The sequence below is a fragment of the Lacerta agilis genome, chromosome 2 (genome assembly GCF_009819535.1).
Source record: "Lacerta agilis isolate rLacAgi1 chromosome 2, rLacAgi1.pri, whole genome shotgun sequence".
NCBI classification, from domain to species: Eukaryota; Metazoa; Chordata; class Lepidosauria; order Squamata; family Lacertidae; genus Lacerta; species Lacerta agilis.
Window position 1 is genome coordinate 88159115 of NC_046313.1, and position 19791 is coordinate 88178905.

The 19791-nt window shown below is 41.5% G+C and overlaps 1 protein-coding gene across 5 annotated transcripts in view; it reads right to left on the reverse strand.

Annotated features, from left to right (window-relative positions):
- Positions 1 to 14812, reverse strand: part of ITPR1 (inositol 1,4,5-trisphosphate receptor type 1) — a 131747-nt gene extending 116935 nt beyond the window's left edge. For 4 of the 5 annotated variants that reach the window (XM_033141181.1, XM_033141180.1, XM_033141178.1 and 1 more), the window contains exons 1-13: positions 14424 to 14811; positions 13774 to 13873; positions 12451 to 12611; positions 11766 to 11907; positions 10746 to 10904; positions 10138 to 10310; positions 8873 to 8992; positions 8315 to 8509; positions 6111 to 6362; positions 5614 to 5755; positions 3889 to 4042; positions 1664 to 1851; positions 180 to 315 (exon numbers count right to left, since the gene is read on the reverse strand). In XM_033141181.1, the coding sequence (XP_032997072.1) occupies positions 180 to 315; positions 1664 to 1851; positions 3889 to 4042; positions 5614 to 5755; positions 6111 to 6362; positions 8315 to 8509; positions 8873 to 8992; positions 10138 to 10310; positions 10746 to 10904; positions 11766 to 11907; positions 12451 to 12611; positions 13774 to 13873; positions 14424 to 14524 (2023 nt within the window). In that variant the 5' untranslated portion in view covers positions 14525 to 14811. Of the gene's footprint in view, positions 1 to 179; positions 316 to 1663; positions 1852 to 3888; positions 4043 to 5613; positions 5756 to 6110; positions 6363 to 8314; positions 8510 to 8872; positions 8993 to 10137; positions 10311 to 10745; positions 10905 to 11765; positions 11908 to 12450; positions 12612 to 13773; positions 13874 to 14423 lie in introns of all 5 variants that reach the window. The other variant, XM_033141179.1, reaches the window with a different exon arrangement.
- Positions 14813 to 19791: the final 4979 nt, after the last annotated feature.

Sequence of the window (19791 nt, forward strand, 5' to 3'; positions counted from 1 at the left end):
TATTATTGCATCTTCCTTAATTAAAAAAAAACCCACATGGACAATGGAATGGTTATTTTCCTGCTTTTATTCACAAACGGTTCAATAAGTCATTAGAATTTGAGGGAATATACCAAGTGGCACATACCGGCACCTAAGAAATTTTTTACAGCACTTTAAGAGAACATGTTGCAACTGACCTGGTACATTTGGCATTTCCTGGTTATTGCTTCCTGTAGGTGAATCAGGTGTCTGCGCGTTGCTTTCATCAAACTCATGTTTAAATATGCATAGAAGGCATGAGATTCTATAATCCAATCTCACATTCAAAATGAACTGATGATTCCATAGTATTTTTTAAAAAAAAAGAAGAAAAAGAAGCTTCAATAGCACATCTCATTACCTCCCCCTTTTGCATTTTTAAAAGCAAAGACCTTCCCTTTCACGTGCTTAAAGCATGCATTTAAAATATATTAGATATCGAAAGTAACTCCTGCTGTGAAAACCAAAAATCTACCGGTCTAGTTTGTATTATATATTATAGATGCATATTGTGTATAGACAAAAACATACACAAAACAAAACAAAACAAAACACATACCACCTTTTTCAAAACAACACAATATATCAGGTTTTTTTTTCTGTTGTAGCTAAATAAAAATAAGAAGATGGTCATTCTGGGTATTTCCTGTTTTAATTCACACTGGCAGCATCAGTCAGTACTACCCTTTCAGTTCATGCTTATACATTTCGGCAAGTTAACCAATAAATCTGTATAAGCATAACTAGGGAACGAAAGGAACTGCCTTGCTCATGAAGCCCTGTTCTGTGTACCCTAACTGGCAGCAGCTCCTCAGGGTCTTGAGTAAAGAGTTCCCTTTATTGCCACCTGTGACCTGGTGTTTTAGCTGCAGAATGCCAGAAAATGAACCCGAGGCTTTCCACTTTCAAAAAATGTGCTTTATCCACTTAACTACAGTCTCTTCCTCATGACATTTATCTAAGAGTAGTACAGACTATAGACCTGACACAAAAAGTTTCAGTTTCCTTCTAATTTTTCATGCATTTTTTCAGTAGTTATCCCAGGGCTATGCACTCTGACTCAGAAACCTTGCCCCAGTTCCAGAGGGGTGGATGGGTTGATGAAAATGCACAGCACACTGAATGTCAGGCAGCCTGTTTTAAAGCCGTAGCTTTCAAAATAGGGTCTGCAGTGGAACTCAAACGAAGCCTTGGAAATACTGTCATGGGAGCATGCAGCTTTCCGAACACCTCCATTGGATTATTCCGGTCCAACTCTCCTGAACAATGTCCGCATTTCAATCTGACTGCTCAGTGCTGGGTTATTTGAAGTTACCTTGCACACAAAAGTTTTAAAGTATGTAACTGGTTTTAATGCTTTAAATGAGGACATGGGTTAAAAATTTGCAACCGTTTGCAACCAGTAGCTGTTATTACTATTTTGTTGTTAATACTTGTTACAATGTTTATTAATTCTTTTTCTAATGATATTTCTTTTTTAAAAAAAGCTTACACGCAATCCATCCAGTGAAAAAATTATTCATTTCTAATTCTGTCAAAAAGAGAACAATGGTCTAGAATGAAAAAACCCCCAACAACATAAGCATGACAGTACAGCTCTTGCATCAATATAGTTTTCTAAGCTATGTCACCTGAAGTATACCTGAAGTATCTCAATGATTTTCAGCTTGGTGTCCATTACCAGGATGTCTTCTTTCTCAGGTTCAACCTGTTTCACATTACCTTCCGGGGCAGCAGCAAGAGGAGTCATGGGCAAGAACCCTCCACCCCTGAGCACAACTTGGGTCATCAGCTCCCCAACACCGTGGATAGATCTCATCACATTGCTCCCTTCAGAGAGACAATACAGGATAGAGACTTGTAATACAGTTATTAAGGTAAGACCTGTCTCAGCATTACCTGTCTCAGCCTATTACACACATTACTATATAGTGGAATCAGATTTAATGTGTACCCGCTTCTTATCTATCAGGTGCAAGTGCAGAAATAACGTATTTGTGGTATTATGCTATTTATTAAAATGCTTTGAGATCGCTCTTCATCTGCAGAGATACAAAGTGGGCATGCAAAGGCAGAGAAAAATAAAACAAACAAATCCAATATAATACAATTAAGGATACAACATTGTTATAAATATTCTACATGCTGTGAAATAGGCACACTTACAGAAAGAAGCAGGAATATTCACTTCTACTGTGTTGTACGAAGCAATTTATAATCCAGGTTGTAGTTATAACAGCAGTTACTTTAAGAATTAGGACGTGTTTTTTTCTCCTCTTCCCTATCCAACTCTTTCTCCATGTGCGACATATCTTTTACACTGTAAGCCTAAGGGCAGGGACTGCCTTACTAGTGATTTTTGTAAGGTGCACTGAAAGCCTTTTCAGTGGGGCACCAATGCATTAAATAAAGAAACAAACCCTACCACTATATCATATTGAGGGGAAATCCACATATTACATGCAACATGGGAGTTGCCCCCAAAATTTGCATCCTCATACTTTATTCTTCCTCTCCCCTGACCATGTGAAACAATGGCAGAATAAATGGACCTTTATCTGCCTCTCCTGCCCCATACTCTGTGCACCTCGAAAATTTGCTCCAGAGGTTCCTTCAGTCCTCCGGAGCAGATTTTGAGAGTACATGGAGGGCTGCTGGGGATGGGGGAGAGCAAGATAAAAATATGTTGCATGAGTGGAAGTCCATTCCGTTTGTGTACAGATAGTGTTGGATACATCCCGCTGATAACATTTGGGAACAGATGCAAGGCAGGTATAAATGAGATGGCATGCATTTTGTGCCACCGGCTCATATGCTCAGTCCACGTTCAATCATGCAGTTACAAGCTCATGAGAATATGCACATGTTAATAATGTGCATTGACAAGGTTGGGTAATATCAGCTTTTCATTATCACCAGCCAAACATCACGGTGTGGCAATGTACCGCAATGTTGAAAAAACAAGCCACATTGGCCTCAGGCTGCGAGGTGCTAGGTGCAATTGCCACAGCTCTCACCACAGGTGCTGAGGCAGTTTCATCCCAGCGCCTAGCGGGCTGGGACAACGCAGCTTGTTTGTATGGCTCAGCTGGGGCGTGGGAGGGCTGAGCCATCCCTCATGCTCCCCGCTCACAGACAAGTGGGAAAAGTGCCGGGTATTTCTTGTGCGGCTCTGCCAGGGATTGGAGGGCTCCCCATCTCTGGCAGAGCTATCCCTGGTGCTCTCCCCACTTGCATGGGAGCTAGCGCCAGGCTGGGGTATCCTTTAACTGCTCGGCTGAGGGGAGCCAAGCACTTTAAAGATGCAGAGGGAGGAACAAGCTGTATCGGGGCCTCGTGGATGCAGCTTTTTTCTCCCTCTGCGCAGTATGAGTTATATATGTATACCTCGCTACTGAAACCGCCACCGCTCCTGAGTCCCTCTGCTAGCAATGCTCACAGGAGGAAGTCGCTAGCAGAGGGACTCAGGAGCTGTGGCGGTTTCACCAGTGATATACCACTGAGTGAAGCTGACATCGCGGTCTGCTCTATTTCACAGCAAAGCAGAAGCCATGTGAAACGCAAACTCCTGTGAGTATTGTCTGCAACCTGGAGCAACAAACTACCACCATCATTAACCAGAGGAACCTTGTCAAATACGGATGGAAAATTAGGTGTTCCCCACACCTGACTTTCATGATAAGAGGCCTCCATGATAGGAGTCAGCTTTCTCAGGAGGAACAGTGCTAGATAGTCTATTTTTTACAATTAACAAATCTGCTTCCCCCACTCCTTGACACAGGGTGACAAAAACGAATGTCACCGACAGAGACCAATCATTATTCAATAGCACATTTTTCTTCCTCTATGCCCCATGGCCATTCATACCTTTACTCTCTTCTCCTTTTGCAACCTTTGTGATAGGAAAGATCGTAGCAACATGGACACAGTCCAAAATAGCTAGGAGGATTTTTGTTAGCCTGAGCAGGTCACAGAAATTGTAGAAGCCAAAATAGATCAGGTTTCGGGCCAAGTTTACAACCTATTGTTTTAAAAAGAAACAAAAAATGGTTTGTTACATTCTCTATGATATGTACCAAAGCACCTAAATATTGACTTTCTGGCACCCACTATTCAAAGGATCTGCACAGAGGCAGTGTGGTACACTGGTAGACTTCAACCTTGGAGATGAAGCTCTGTGGAAGATCTCAGGCTAGTTACTAATTCTAAGCCTATCTCAATTGACTGGGCCACTGGGAGCATTAGAAGTTGGTAACACTCTGAATACCACCCTGAGCTGCTTGGAAGAACAAGGTGCAGCTATCCTTTGTTTTTCATAATATATAATCTTAACACACCATGCTGTACCACTTCACTATATCTTGTTGTCATAATAAACATAATTTTCTGTATTTTAATAAGCATTCTACTGTGTTTTACTGCATATACAGATGTATTATATATAGAAACTGAATATTCTGGATTTAAATCTGCCAGTTCATATTTTTTACGTTTTTTACCATTGATTTTTGGACACCAACCTAAGGCAGTGCTTTTTCAGAGAGCTTTTCTCAATATTTTGTAACAGAACTGATCTCCTGCAACTTTTGCTGTCGGCTTTTCTGCTTTTTAATGACTTGCTATTCTTTCTGGTCTTTTTTGTGTAGTTTCCCTTGTTATTGTTGTGCTTTGATTGCTTTAATTTACTGCTATTCGATGATATCTGATGTTAGCAATTCTCAAACTTAAGTTCAATGATTTCCATGGGTCTACCCAGAGTTTGACTTACTTGGATATCACCTATAGATTTTAACCGAAAAGTGTCAAAGCTACCTTGTAGACATTTCAGATCAAGGGCAGTATTGCAGTGCTCTAATAAAAGTAAATAAATATTTCTGCAGAATGACGTGATCTGCCACAGGGTCATTCCAAAAAAGCAAGAAGTACGTGAAGCCAAAAACCCAAATGTCTTTGGAATTTCATTGCTACTTTAACCAGGTTGCAACAAGGGAAGCAGTCACAGTACAGTTTTAGAGAATGCTAAACCTCTGGCATCTCCAGTGACAAAAATCTCTCTTCCAATAGGGCCTGAGATCTTGAAAAGTCACCTCAAGTTAAGAGTGGACAGTACTGAGGAATATATGAAACTACCTTACATCAGTTTTCTTCTGTATTTTCTACAGCACCCTATCCAAACTTGGTGCCCTGCATCTGTTTTGGACTACAACTCCCATAATTCCCAGCCATTGGTCATACTGGCTGAGGCTGATGCAAGATGCAGTCCAACAACATTGGGAGGGCACCAGGTTGGAGAAGACTGTTCTACACTGACGGGCAGCACTTCTCTAGGCAGAAAACTTCCCGATCACCTGCTACCTCATCCTTCCAACTGCAAATGCCAGGGGTTGAAAATACCTGGGACTTTCTGAGTGCAAGTTCACTAAACTACAGATGGACCAACTGCCTGTCTTAGTGTAAGGAAGTTTCATCTGTTCATACTATTAGTCCAACTATGTGGGCAATTTAGGATTAGCTCCAGCGCGAGTTAGCATCTATTCAGAGGTCTTGCACCTCAGCTTTATTTAAAAAGGGGAAGAAAAAAAAGATATTTACCTCAAAGGTGAGTTTATTTTTTTCTTTGTCGGAGAAAGGGAATCTCTGACAGACAACATCTCTTAAATATTCCTCAACAAAGTCCATGGTTTGTGCAAACCGCTCCTTGATTTCATCTTTGGAAGTTCCACTGCTATCATAGCTGAAGAAATGAAACGAAAAACTTCAAATGGGTGAATGCCATAGGAAACTTGTGGTTCTTTTCCTTTTCTTGAGTCAGTCAGAAAGTACATAAAAAAACTGTCTTAAACCGAGTCAGACCACTGGTCCATCTAGCTCCATTCTGTAACATTTTTAGCATAAATATTTTTTTTAATGCGGCTCCTGGAGCAAGTATTCATGCTTTCCAAAAGCCAGCCACCAAGTAGCCACTCCTGACATTCCTGAATATGGTCCCACAGTAGGACTGCTACAGCGCACTGTGCAAAGGAGCGAAAAAGCGCCTAGGTATTTGATGGCCCTCGTTTCAGAGAACCATTTGATCACAAAATACTCACTCATCGATTGCAATTTCAGAAGGTATCTCTGACCACAACCGGGCATATTTTACTGGTGTCACTTGTTCTTGGGGATCGCGGTCAACGTGCATATGCAGCATCAGCCGGCAGAACGACGCTCTCAAGTCGTAAGGCAAATTTTCATCGGACATGCAGCGAAGGATGAGATCTACATCTAGCTGGCCAGATATTTCATTTATAGCCAAGTACTGCCGATCAAGGCACATCCTAGCAAAAAGATTCAGCTGGTACCTTTGGGAGTTAGGAGAGAAGGAGAAGAGTATCATTTTGTTTGCCTGGGACTGAAAATTAGAAGATACCTTAGAGGGAACAATGCAATGCATATTCTGATGCAGCAGCAGAAATAACACTTCTTCAGGAACAGAAGTACATTAGCAGTCCGTGGGAGGCTAAATTTGTCACTTCTGGACCATATATATATATCTCCGCATATAATTCAACATGACTATCATTTCTTTAAATCCAATTTGAAAAATATCCCAAATGAACTGCTGATGAGCCTTTAAAAAAACCAATGTATTTTATGAAATTTGGACAAGTTCCATCAAACAAATATGAAGCCTCCAAACAATTTTAATGGGTTTATAATATAAAAGTAGATTTGAACAACCAATTTTGCCAATGATCAGTGAAAAATGTACCGTATATACTTGCGCATAAGCCGACTTTTTCAGCCCATTTTTTGGGCTGAAAAAGTCGCCCTCGGCTTATGCGCAAGTGAGGCGGGCGGTGGGGAAGGAAAAGCAGAGAGAAAGAGCTACTCTCCGCTTCCCTCTCCCTCCCCCCACCCCACCGGGAAATGTGCAGGACGGGGGCATCTTCTCCGATCCTGTCCTGTGCGTTTGCAGCTGTCTGCGAGGTGGTTGGGTAGGAAAAGCAGAGAGAAAGAGTTTCTCTCCGCTTCCCCCCCCCCCACCAGGAAATGCGCAGGATGGAGATCTGAGACGCCTCTTCTCCGATCCAGCAGGATCCCATCCCGTGCGTTTGCAGCTGTCTGCGAGGTCCTAGCGCCTCCAGACACAAGCTGGAAGGGTAAAGACGCCTCTGCCTCCACTCACCAGCAGAAAGGCACAGAATGGAGGATCGGAGAAGCACTGCACAATGCTTCCCCCTCTGTCAGTTGGGGGGGGGGAGAGAAGTGGAGAGAAGCTCTTTCCTGCAAAAGGCACAGGACAGGATCAGAGAAGCTGGGGGCACTGGCTTGCCAAGGGTTAAAAAGGATTGAGTGGGATTCCTAGAGAGGTCAGGAAATACCAAGCCCACCTACAAAAGGAGGAGGGGGCCTTTGTCTCTCTCTTCTGCATGTGCTGCATCCCTGGCGCCTCCTGAATCCAGTGAGTCTCTGCTCATCTTGCAAAGGGTCCATTGGGGAGAAGAGGGGGTCCCTGGGATGAAGGGGAGGGTGCAGGGAGGACCCCCAAGTCAAGGAACAGAGGCTCTTGCCCCCCTCCTCTCTGCAAAGCCCAGGAGGAGGCAAGGTGACAGGAGCTCTGCAACTCTTATCTTCCTTTGGATCCATTCACAGCTTGGCTGTTTGGGAAGGGAGGGTTCTTTGGGGAGGGAAGAAAAGGGCCTGAAAATAAACCCCCTCACACTCAGGAATCAGTCCCATTTATTGATAGAGGTTGTAGGGGGATGGAAATATTGGACATAAAATACACCAAAGAAATAAAAAGGAAAGCCTAACTGTTGGAAGAGGGGAGGGGGCAAATAAAAGAAAACGCTTATTCCTGTGGTGCAGAGTCAAGCCTATGGAACTCCTTGCCCCTGTTTTTCTTTGAAATAAATATTCAAAAACATTTAATCTACTGATGTCTCAATTAATGTAATTTTATTTATTTTTATTTTTGAAATTTACCAGTAGTTGCTGCATTTCCCACCCTCGGCTTATGCGCAAGTCAATAAGTTTTCCCAGTTTTTTGTGGTCAAATTAGGTGCCTCGGCTTATATTTGCGTCGGCTTATACTCGCGTATATACGGTAGCTTGATTGTGAAGAACCAATATCACAGCTGTACGAAACTGTTGTTATGGAAAGCATTATTTGAGAGCTACCTCTTTAACCTATTATATCAATTAACCTTGAAGTCTTCTAGAAGCTCGTTAACATTAAAAATAGCTAGAGTCAGTTGTCTATACACTTCAGGTTACACTGCCGTAGCCAAATATCGCTTGCGGTGTTAACCTGTAGTAGCTGAGCACATCCCGGTCTTCCTTCTGCCCTTCTTTAGCATCCTGAGCCAGCTCTCTGATACTCTTACTGCGGACCTCTTTGTTGCTGTCTCTCCAGAATAACCAGACTTCTTCCTCATCCTCACCAACCTCCAATGAATTCTCTCCAGACGACAGCTCTTCAAATTCAAACCGAGACAGGACCAGTCTAAGAATTGAGCAAGAGTGAAAAGGAATTATTTATTTTAAATATCTTAATGGATTTATACAGGTTTCTTCTATTTGTTATCAGAAAGCCATTTTTTAACAGCCAACACTACATACAATGGCAACAGCACACCTTGGCGTAGGGTAAAGGATTTTGTTAATTTTAAATCTACTTCACACCTACTTCTAGGATTAAAAGCTTGTTGAAGAATCCATTGTTCCATCAAAAATAATAATCTACGTATTATCTGTATTTTCCCCAAACTGGAGGATTTTTTTTTTTTATGTGTCATTATTGTTAGGCTCAGAACACTGCAATTTTCTTATTTCTAAAAGACAGTTCTTGAAAAGCATCTCAACTTACTTGGTTTCAATGAGTATGTCTGCATTTGCTGGGTTTAACACAGCTTTACAAATCAGCTCCTGGGTCACTGGAATAGATTTGTTCATGGACACACAAAGATCTGAAAGGTAATCCAAGAACCTAATGGGGAGGGAAAGCCAAAGCCCATTAAACTTTGTACAATGTTTCAGATGCTAAAGAGCTGTATTAAGGAAGGTGATAAAATATACCTTCCCCACACCCAGGCCCTCAAAAGATTAAGGCTAGGCTATGCAACAAATAACTTACAGAATGCACCTAACCTACCAAATCATTTCTTGTCATCAGACATCTCATTTTTTTAAAAAAAAAAACCTTTTCTACAAAACTAAAAAAAACAAACATAAAATGATAAAATCAAAGAATTGTAAAATTGGAAGGGACCCTGGGGGTCATCTAGTCCAACCCCCTGCAATGTAGGAATTTCAACTAAAGCAGCCATGACAGATGACCATCCAACCCCTGCTTAAAAACCTCCAAGGAAGGAGAGTCCACCACCTCCTGAGCGACAGGATTCCACTGTGAAACAGCTCATACTGTCAGAAAGTTATTTGTGGTATTGAGTTGGAATCTCCCTTGAATCCATTGGTTTGGGCCTACCTAGTGCTCTTTTTCTTTAGAAAGAGCCATTAAGTTGTTGCAGCAAATGCTACACTTTTAACATTTGAAGAAAAACAAAGGTGCTGTTACTAAATATCCTTGACTATCCCCCCTCAAAAAAACAAAAACAAAAAACAACCCACCGGTCCTACCCTAGAGCAGGAGAGAACAAACTTGCTTTATCTTTCATGTGACAGCCCTTTAGAGATTTAAAGATGGCTATCACATCTCCTCCCAGGCTAAGCATACCCATAAGGCTAGGTTTCATCATGATTCCCATGAAACCAGTGTTTATTCATTTTTTAATCAGCAGAAGATTTCACCCCATTAGGCTGCACCCAGACATTATAACACATGCCAGAAGTAGGTGCCCCCAAAAATATTCACTGACAACAGCACAGGGCACAGACACTGATAATAACCTCTTAGATAACTTATGTTGTGCTCCTTGTGCATCATTACAACTCATGACATTGTGCGGAAAGCTCACAAGTGTTGTTGGCACATCAATTTCTCCAAGCAGAAAGACCCAGGCAGGCATGAAAACAGACTACTGACCAATCATTTAGGTAGTTTCAGAAAACCTACAGAAGTGTTTATGCATCTTTTATTTTGCCTAAGCAGTAGAAGGAAGAGTCTTTTCTTACCTCGGCTCTCTGTTTTTCCTTACAAGGCTAACAAAGGTATCAATCTCAGCAGCAGTAATGTGCTTCTCCAACAGCTTACGGTTATTATGGAGCAGTGCTGTTATGGTGTCTTCTGCCAAGACATCATACCCAATTTGCTTCTGCATAAAGCCAAACTGCTTGGCTATATATTCCTTGCAAAGAGAAAGTGGGTGGGGGTGGAGGGAGAGAGAGAGAGACACTAGATGCTTACATCACTTAAAAATCTTAGAGTGAAAGGAAATGTGAAATTATCCATTTATGTTGATTTCTTGATGTGATTTTTTGTTTTTAGGAAAAGACTACTGAAAAGCAGGGTGTGCATGATCCGTTTGTCATATGAACTGCCCGGTCTAATTTGGATTTGCAGTTCCAGTTTGCAATCAGCCCAATTGTTCATTGCGTAAGTCATAGTTTTTCCCCAGTTTGGGTTTAACAGCAAACAATTGTTATTATTGATCATTATTGGGTGGTGGTGGGGAGGCTAGAGAATGTAAATGATTCAAAAGCCTTCACACCAAGCAGTTCAGCTGTCCTTTATGGTTACATTTTGGAGAAACATACCAGACTGTCTCAAACTCTTTGCTAACCTGGTTCTTCCTGTAGTCTTGTTGGGAGTGTCTCAAAACTCTGTAGCAGAGCCGACATATGTGTCTGAAAGGAGCGTGGCGTTGGTCTCCAAGTTCTTCTAGCCTCAGCATGGGTCCATCTCCACAGTCAGTAAATGGTGCTTGTAATAGCTTGAATATCTGGCAAATTATTTTAGAAAGAAAGAAGAAATGAATCAGCATCAACATTGCAGCACTAGAACCATGAATATCATCTACACAGAGTCTTGCCTTAGGTTTACTATGAGATTGAAGTGGTCCTATCTACTGACAGCCACTTCCGTTTCACCAGAGGCCGTGTCAACATGCCAGGATCCTTGCCTACAGCAACTAATCACATGACGGAGAAGCCTATATTGCCAAGCTACTAAACCCCATCCATATGCAAATTTGCATTTAAAAAAATAGGCTTCTGAGCATGGCAGGTGACTCCAGACAAGCAAACTTCCCCTTATAATCACTTACTGGTATATAAGGGCTGGTTTACATGACACCGTAGACCATGGTTAAAGGTTTACCAAGAATGAGCAGATTGATTTACTTCATTCCTCTCCTAACATGAGTGGGAGCAATAAGCCACACTCCTTGGCTGAGTGTTATGCCCAAATCAAGTATCACAGTTTGTTTTGCTCACACCATAACAGGGAAGTCAACAAGAACAACCATTGGCTTTAGATCATGTTTGCTTGGAGCAAATATTCACTATGACTTCAACTTCTCTCCCCCAGTTAGCATACACCCATCACTGTAGATGTGAACTTCAGATATTTGCCCCACTATTCACAACTTACATTGAACAACATTTGATATTTTGTCGCCCATTTATTCAAGGTCCAATTTCACAAATACTTCTCAGTTGAAATCTGGGATTCTGGCCAGGGATTTATGTTGTGGCATCTCTATTTACAAGCCCCTTATCCCAAGAAGTCCAGACCATCAGCTATTTTATTTGTGACATCTATGTCATCAGAAACAACCTTATTAAACAACAATTTACTGTACCTGTTTCAAAATATTTTGCTCTCTCATTAGCTTTTGTCGTTCTCTGTTTGGCTTTGAGAACATGACTTCAAGCACATCTTGTCCAGAATTTGTTCCACCGGTAACAAAATATACCAAATCTTCCAGCAACTTTGTAACAGACCTACAGTTTGTTTGTTTTTAAAGAAAATCCTAGCTGTTAATCCAAAATATAATATGAATAGTGAAAATACCACCCTCTTAAAATAAATACAAGCCACTGAGTTACAATGAAGGAAAGATGCTCATATTAAAAACAGAGCACTGTATTCAGAGCCACCCCAAAAATGTATTACATTTAAAAGTTCAAAGTTATATTTTGAGTAACTGTTGAAGGAGAGGGGTTGTTAAATTCATAGGTATCAAAGAAAGTGGTACAAGAAACTCATGCAAGATCATTACAATATGTAACAGTTTTATTATCAACTCCTTCTCTAACAATCCCTAGCATGTTTTAAAAACTAAAAATAACTTGATGCTTATTGTTGCAAATGGTCCTTTTCTGTACCACTCTGTGACATCCACCTGAAAAGCAGCATATAAGTAACTTAAATATTAAATTAATGAATGAAATAAACAAAGCTGCCTTCTCTGTCTTTCAACCTTCGTTTTATGTTGGAGAACATCTTTTTTCAATTAAGAAGCTTGCATTATTGTTTTTCCTTACCTCCGTTCATTCTGGGTTATTGTCCCCTTTTCCAACTTGCCAGCAATGGAACCCAATACTTTGCTTGCGTCATTTGCAAAATCCAAGTCTCGAACTTCTGCAGGAGAAACTGGTACTATAGCAAAAGCTTCTTTGTCTTCTTTTACTGGAGAGGTGCCAATCTTTAAAAACAAGGCAATTTTAGTCACAATCTCACAGAGAAAACGCAGTTGTAATGAAGACCCTAGGGAAACGACGCTCAGGTTCTCCAAACATTATTGTGAATTTGTGGTAGGAATAGTTCCATTACCACAATAGGCAATTCATTGCCTTTAATTATCATAGTTCAAGCCAAACTCATTGCTTCAGATTCTTCAAAAAAAATTTTAGTGAATATTCTACTATTATCCATTGGATTGTATTTTACCATATATACTTGAGTATAAGCCTAGTTTTTCAGCACATTTTTTGTGCTGAAAAAGCTGCCCTCGGCTTATACTCAAGTGAGGCGGGTGGTAGGGGTGGCGAGAAAGAAGCCCTTTCTCTCCGCTCGTGCCGCCACCCGCTCTCCCCAGTCAACCATTCCTTAAGAAGTGTACAAGAACGGCGGTTCTTTACTCTCCCCAGGCAGCTTGTTCCATTCCTGAACTGCTCACATAAATGCAAACTTGGCAAAGGAAGAAGAGGAAGGAGCAGCCCAAAGGGTTGCTTTTGGGCTGCTTGTTCCTCCTCCTCCTCCACAGCGGCAAAGGTGAACCGGCTTATACTCGAGTCAATAAGCTTTCCCAGGTTTTTGTAGGAAAATTAGGTGCCTCGGTTTATATTCGGGTCGGCTTATACTCGGGTATATACGGTATTTTTTTATTATGAGCTCCAAGGCTTCTGTTTCCCCCTTTGACTGTAGTGCTAAACCAGAAAAAAGCAGCGGGGACGAGGAAGGTGGATTTGTTAACCACTTTGTTATCTTTTCTGATGAAAAGCAGTACACCAATGCTTGAAATAAATAACAGGAGAGACTAGCTACTGTAAGGGTTTAGGTGTTGAGACGGTAGAGGGACTTGTCGTTAGCCAAATGGACAAGCAATCAGCACGGGTATCGTACCTGATACACAAAAACCTTTGCAAGGTCTTCCAAGAGATACTTATTTCTTTCAATTTAAGGTGCAAAGTGTTAATTTATGCTCTTTTACTAATCCATTTTAATAATGGACTGGGGTTGTGCCCAGGCAATGCTGTGTGAATCATGTCCTGAATAAGAAGTGTGTTCATCAGTGTCTTGCCTGAAATAGCTTTACTGGTAGCAGAAGAGATGAGATACAGATGAGATTTCATTGCACGACTTACTTTAAGCATCACAGGTTTTTCTTCTTCTTTATCAATGGGGATATTGGTGCTGTGAACCCAGGTATTTGTACACAGGTGTCTAAGTCTGACATAGGAGTTCCTAAAAGGTAGCAGGTATTATTTATATTATTGAGCTCCTCAGTAATCCAATACTTTTAAAATAAAAACAACACCGTTCAAACTCCTTTTAATTTTTTATTTGCAAGGTTTTATTTCAACTAGAATATGAAATGCAGCCAAGTCTTAAATTGTCAGGTATTCATTATGTAATGACTTCTATGAAGCCTGATTCAGTATTTCAAACGATCTTTCCCAGGTACAAATGGGATGCTAGTTGTAGAGGTGTAATATGACACTTTTTTAAGGTGAGATCCAGCCTTGTGCTGGCAGCTGCAATGCTTCATCCTGCAGCCCTCAGCTATTCCAGAGGGTGGGGGGCCAACTCACTGGCACAGATTTTTTTTTTTGGGGGGGGGAGTGCTGTTTCCTAGCCATCAACACACAAAGGAAGCACTGGGAAATTAAGTCACAACTCGTTTCTGCAAAAGTGCTGCCTTTTGTAACTATCTAAGACTGCCTAGCAAATGGTCTGGCATTTTAAAGTGGTCTCACAACAGCTGCAGACACCATCATCATTTATAACATCGTACCTTGGGACAAGGCTGTCTCCCCCTCGTAAAGTAGTGGGGTCGAGCTCAAAGATGGAAGAGATATCATTTCCTTCAGGCACAGAGACTAAAGAGTATGCCATCTTCTCTGGGGCATTATGCAAGCCCCTTCTGGCTGCATCCTGATCAGGATCCAGCTGTGGAAGAAATTGCAAATCAAATCAACATTGCAAAGCTGCCTGCCCAGGCTGGAAGGCAGAACACCTCGTGGTTATAACTGAAGCATTTCAAATACAGATACAGGCACAAGAACTCAATGGCACATCACAATCTAACAGGGTTAACTAGAACTGGGCAGAAGACTTAGAAGCAACTGTAAACCATCAAGCTGGGTTGTGTCAAAGTCGTTGAGAAGCCAAGACATAGCCTAGGTTTTTGCAGAGCTCTTCAGTCTCCTAGAAAGAACAATTCTACCCAGATTAGGCAACCAAAATGACAGCTGCCAAGTTTTGGCAACCAACAATTAATCCATATTTGTCCCCGTTGTTTTAAAGGCAGGTTGATATCCTCCTGACCCCAATTCCGCTTGTGCAGGGAGAGGCATTTTTGGGGGGCCAAATCCTTACTGCCTCTGCAGCCCCCTGAAAATCTGCTCAAAGGGTTGAGGGATCCTCTGGAGGAGCATGAAAGGTGGTATAGAGGGCTGGAGAGAGAAGGGGGGAAATAGTGTAAATTGCCGCCCACTAAAAATAAACCTTATGAATTAAAAAAACCTGAAGGTTCTTGGAAAGGCCAAGAATACAAAAGGGGGAAATCAATTATCTTTTCTTCAATTTTTATAATAAATATGAAGGTGCTGGACCACCCTGAGATCTGTGGCTATAAGGTGATATGTAAATTTATTTATTTATTTAATATTGATAATAATAATATTGTTAGAAAGCTGAATTACAAGAAAGCAACCCTAAATACAAAAAGGAAATAACTTGTAGGAAATAACAGTTTCTATGGGTGCATGCACATAAAATAAGTAACTGCAAGCGCCTTGTCCACGTATCTTCCTAAAGGCAAGCTTGAATCCCTTGCAACTCCTCCACAGAGAATGTGAACAATCCCTTCTGCCTCACAACGAACTAGAAACATTGTCCAAGAAAACCATAGTGAAGAAGCACTCTGCAGTGCTGTAAGTGAAAGGAGGCAGAGGAAAAGCAACATTCAAACCACTAAACAAATCAGATGAAGAAAGGTAAAGCCGGCCCTTACGAAAAGTGGAGTTTGGAGTGAGGGGAGGTAATTTAGTTGAGGCACCACAAACTGCCCTTGCAGTGTATGGACGGAGCAGTAAAATGTAGATCTAGAAGAGGTAGCATAGATCACCTGTATAGATTTTGGCCCAATATCTTGTTGAGCACCACACTGCCAGGTATTTCTAGTTCAAAAATAAGAGAACTTAAAGGAGCCTGACTTGGTTGAAGTGGAGCTTCAGAGGAGTGTGAAATTTTAACCTTTCAGGTTACATTCCAAAAGACGAAATTGTGCCTTCTGTGCAAGAGACTGACTGAGCCCTTGATGTCTTATTTTACCATATGCTTATGTGTCCAGTGACCATCTCCACACCATCTCGTATTTTCTCTTACACACACCATTATATTGTTGTAAAGAAGGCACCTACAGTATACCAGAAAAAAAATTAATTTGCCTCACACTGTGTTTCTCTTGCTTACGGTCTAATCTCGCCACCTGGTGGTTAAAAGCAAAAAAAGAGGAAATAGTGCAAATAAGACGTCCATCCTGTGTGTGTGTGTAAGAAACGTAATTGTTTATCGGTTTGCACACAGTTTCCCCTTAAGGCTGTTGAAATGTTGCTTTTTGTGTATTACAGTAATATGTAACAGAGGAGGAGGAGATAACAGCAGTGCCACATGGGCCTGTGCCACAATCATGGGGACCTACTGATTCTTCCTTGTCACACAGTTACTGGCGAGACAATTCATCCTATTCCCAAAGTCCATAGCATTATGTAAATGCTGTGGACAAACCTGCTGTGCACCCTAGTGGCTCAACACCCATCTGGAAAAGTTCCCTCACACACACACACACACCCCATGGAGAAAAGCAGCAATCTCCACTGTCTACCCAAGATTTGATGTGCTTTTAAGTTTTTCGTTTTCGTTTGGAGGCTGTGCTGCTACTCTTCACTGGGTAAAAGTAGGCCCTTGGACAGTGGGAAATCATGCTCAGAATGCAACCCCTGATTAGTTCTTTGATATCCCTTGCCCTTCTGTGTACAGTCGAGTGATAAGTTAAATTAGGCATTCCTGGGATTCCTGCTATTTTACTTGATTAAAAGCAAACCCTGGTAATAAACTGATAAAGCAAAATGCCAGGCCTGTTTAATTATTCTTTCCCTCCCGAGGAGAATCTGGCAGTATCTGTTAACCACAAAAGTGACCCCACAAAAACTTAGCATTTCCTACATAATGTAGTGCAAGCAAAATGTGTTAAAGCTAAAAAAAGAAAAAAGAAAATGAGGAAACTGGCAGCCATTGGCTCTGAACATATAAGGCAGAAATCTCTGAACCTAAATAAGCTAGTTATTCTCATTAAAAGGACCGTGCTGCAACAGCCTCTTTCTCCTGAACCTAAGTACTTTAGCCCTCTTCCAGCTTCCATTTTTTCTGCTTTGAAGCATTTCTCCAACTCTAACCAAAAGGACTCCCAGATTGGCTTACAAAAGTAATAAAAAAGCTCCCTGCTCTCAGGCCTACAATCTAAAATAAAACACACACAAGGAAAAAGTGGTGTGGAGGGAGGAAGAAAAAGGTAAGTTGAGGAACCTGGGTTTTTTTTTTGTTTTTTTTGTTACATTTCTCATTAACAACCAGCTGGGATGCAGCCTGAATGGAATGGTTGAAGGCAGATTGACTCTCAGCAGAGGGGATGAAATAGACTTCCTTCACTTGTTAGCACTTTTCTCAGCAGTTCCTTCATTGTCTGCTTCACAGATTGATTTCAGCTTCTGTTAGCATTGTGGATTGTAAGCTGACAGGGGAATGTTGGAAATTAGACATGTTGATGAAGGTGGGGGTGCTGGCTGCAAGGAAAAGCAGCTGGGTTCTATATTTAGATGGATGTAAATTGGATCAGCACCACTTTGGTGAATTGACTGGATCTACCCTGTTTAACACAGCTATAAAGTGGGGAAAGGGGTTTTGGGTGGGAGCAAAGGAAAGAGGGAACTTCTTTAATTCCTCCCCCCCCCCACTAATATTTAGGTTCAGGGCTAGGGCGCTTCATGTGTGTGTTTTGAACACTCTGCAGGACCCTTCTTTACTTCATAACCATATAGAAAATATATGAACAGCATTATTTTGTGTGATAGCCTATATCATGCATACCAGGACCTTAAGCGGTAAAAAGAATTTGGGGTTGACATATTAATGATGATTGCAGTGATGACTTACCCACCCTTCATGCAAAGTCCCCGGGCAGGTTACATCAATTAAAGCAGTGTTTAAAACAGTTCAAAACAACTTACAATTGCTGCTTATAGTTTCATTCCCATCCCCCCTTCTCCTCCCGTCCCCCAAGTTCTGTGTTCTTGCAGAAGGCAAAGCATGATAAAATGCTGAAAATAGCTATGGGCAACAAACAGCTCTCGCAGCATTACCATGTAGAAACAAAGGGGGGGACCCCAAAATTTCTTTTTAAAAAATTATCTGAAATCAGCAACCTTGTAATGAAACTAACACACTATTGAGTTTCCTCAGTCTTTATTTTTCAACAGTTACAATTTTTTGATAAGTGTGCTTAAGGGCTTTTCCAAATTCCCCTGCCCTCCCCAAGAGTTCACAACTCTAAATAGGAGAGAGTCTTGTCTGGGGTGGTAATCCAATGCTGTTTGCCAGGAAGGAAACTGTCATTAGTACAGGGGAGGGAGCTAATCTTCAGTGCTGCCTCCTAAAGGCTCTCTAACCCTCTAAATCTGCTCTGGAAGGTCCTAAACGCAGGGGGGGGGGCTGCAGCAGGGTATCTCTTAAAACCACCTCCATCCCCCATTCTGTTGATGGATTCCTTCAGCCAGTAAATGAGCAGCGCTGAATGAACAGCACAGAATACCCACCTCTGCGATTTGCTGTGCACAAACCACCATTAGAAACCTTTTAATAGTTTCTGAAAGAGTTTCTTAAATTAGCACTGAAATCATGTCCTTCTGGTTACTGACACTCCCACTGTCCTACACAATATCCTCAATCAGGAGATGGGATACAATTTCCTGCATCTGCACATACACTTTCTCTGTCTCTCTTTCTACTCTCTCTCTCTCTCTCTCTCTCTCTCTCTCTCTCTCTCTCTCTCTCTCTCTTCCTGAGGTCCTTTAATTACAGCATCTCACTTCCAAGTGCTTAGAACCCTGTGAAAATGCTGCTGCTCAATTCATGGACAAAAGACCTGCAGTTTCACCTCTACTATTCGCGCACAATGTGCTCCCCTGCACCACATAAACATTCCGAACTGCAACAACTAGCTTGGCATATTCAAATGCTGACACACACATCCCACTATTATCCATACATTGGAGACATGACCTTCAGTCCTACAGGTGCTGTCTGGAGGACAATCAGCACCTGCATATACTATACTTCCAAAAGACTTCAATCAGGAGAGGGGAACATTCAGCTCCTTGTTTTTTTCTGGTCATGCAGCAAAGAAAATGCTTGCTCACTGTTCTGGAAACTTATCAACAGACACATTTTCTACAAGCAAGAGTGGAGAGTGATTACAATTTCAATGTAGGTATATAGTTTCCCTGTTTCTAAGGCAGATGAACTTTTGAGAAACGCTGTTCTAACCAAGTTACAGGTGGGTAGCCGTGTTGGTCTGCCATAGTAAAAAAAAAAAAAAAATTATTTCCAGTAGCACCTTAGAGACCAACTAAGTTTGTTCTTGGTATGAGCTTTCGTGTGCATGCACACTTCTTCAGATACACTGAAACGGACGTCACCAGACCCTTAAATATAGTGAGAGAGTGTTCTAACCAAGGTGTAAGAAGGGCTCTATAACATGCTTGGATAAATAAAGGTGAGATCACAGCAGGCAGAAGGATAGCAGATTTGTTTAGCTCTGTATCTTACCTAGGTAACTAAAGATTACCACAGCCCCGTATCACTGGAGACAGCAGTGGAAAACGCCACATTAAATACTTCATCAATTTAGAGGTTAACAAAAAGCTGCAATAAACACTAACCCTGCTTAGTGAGTAAGCCCCACTGAATTCAATAGGACTTACTTCTGAGTAGACATGGTTAGGATTGCACAGTAAGCTTTGATTTGTCTACATGCTTGCCAATCATACCAGGGCCTGTGTCAACACCAGTGCTCAAATTACAGGGGGCAGACGGGGCTTAGC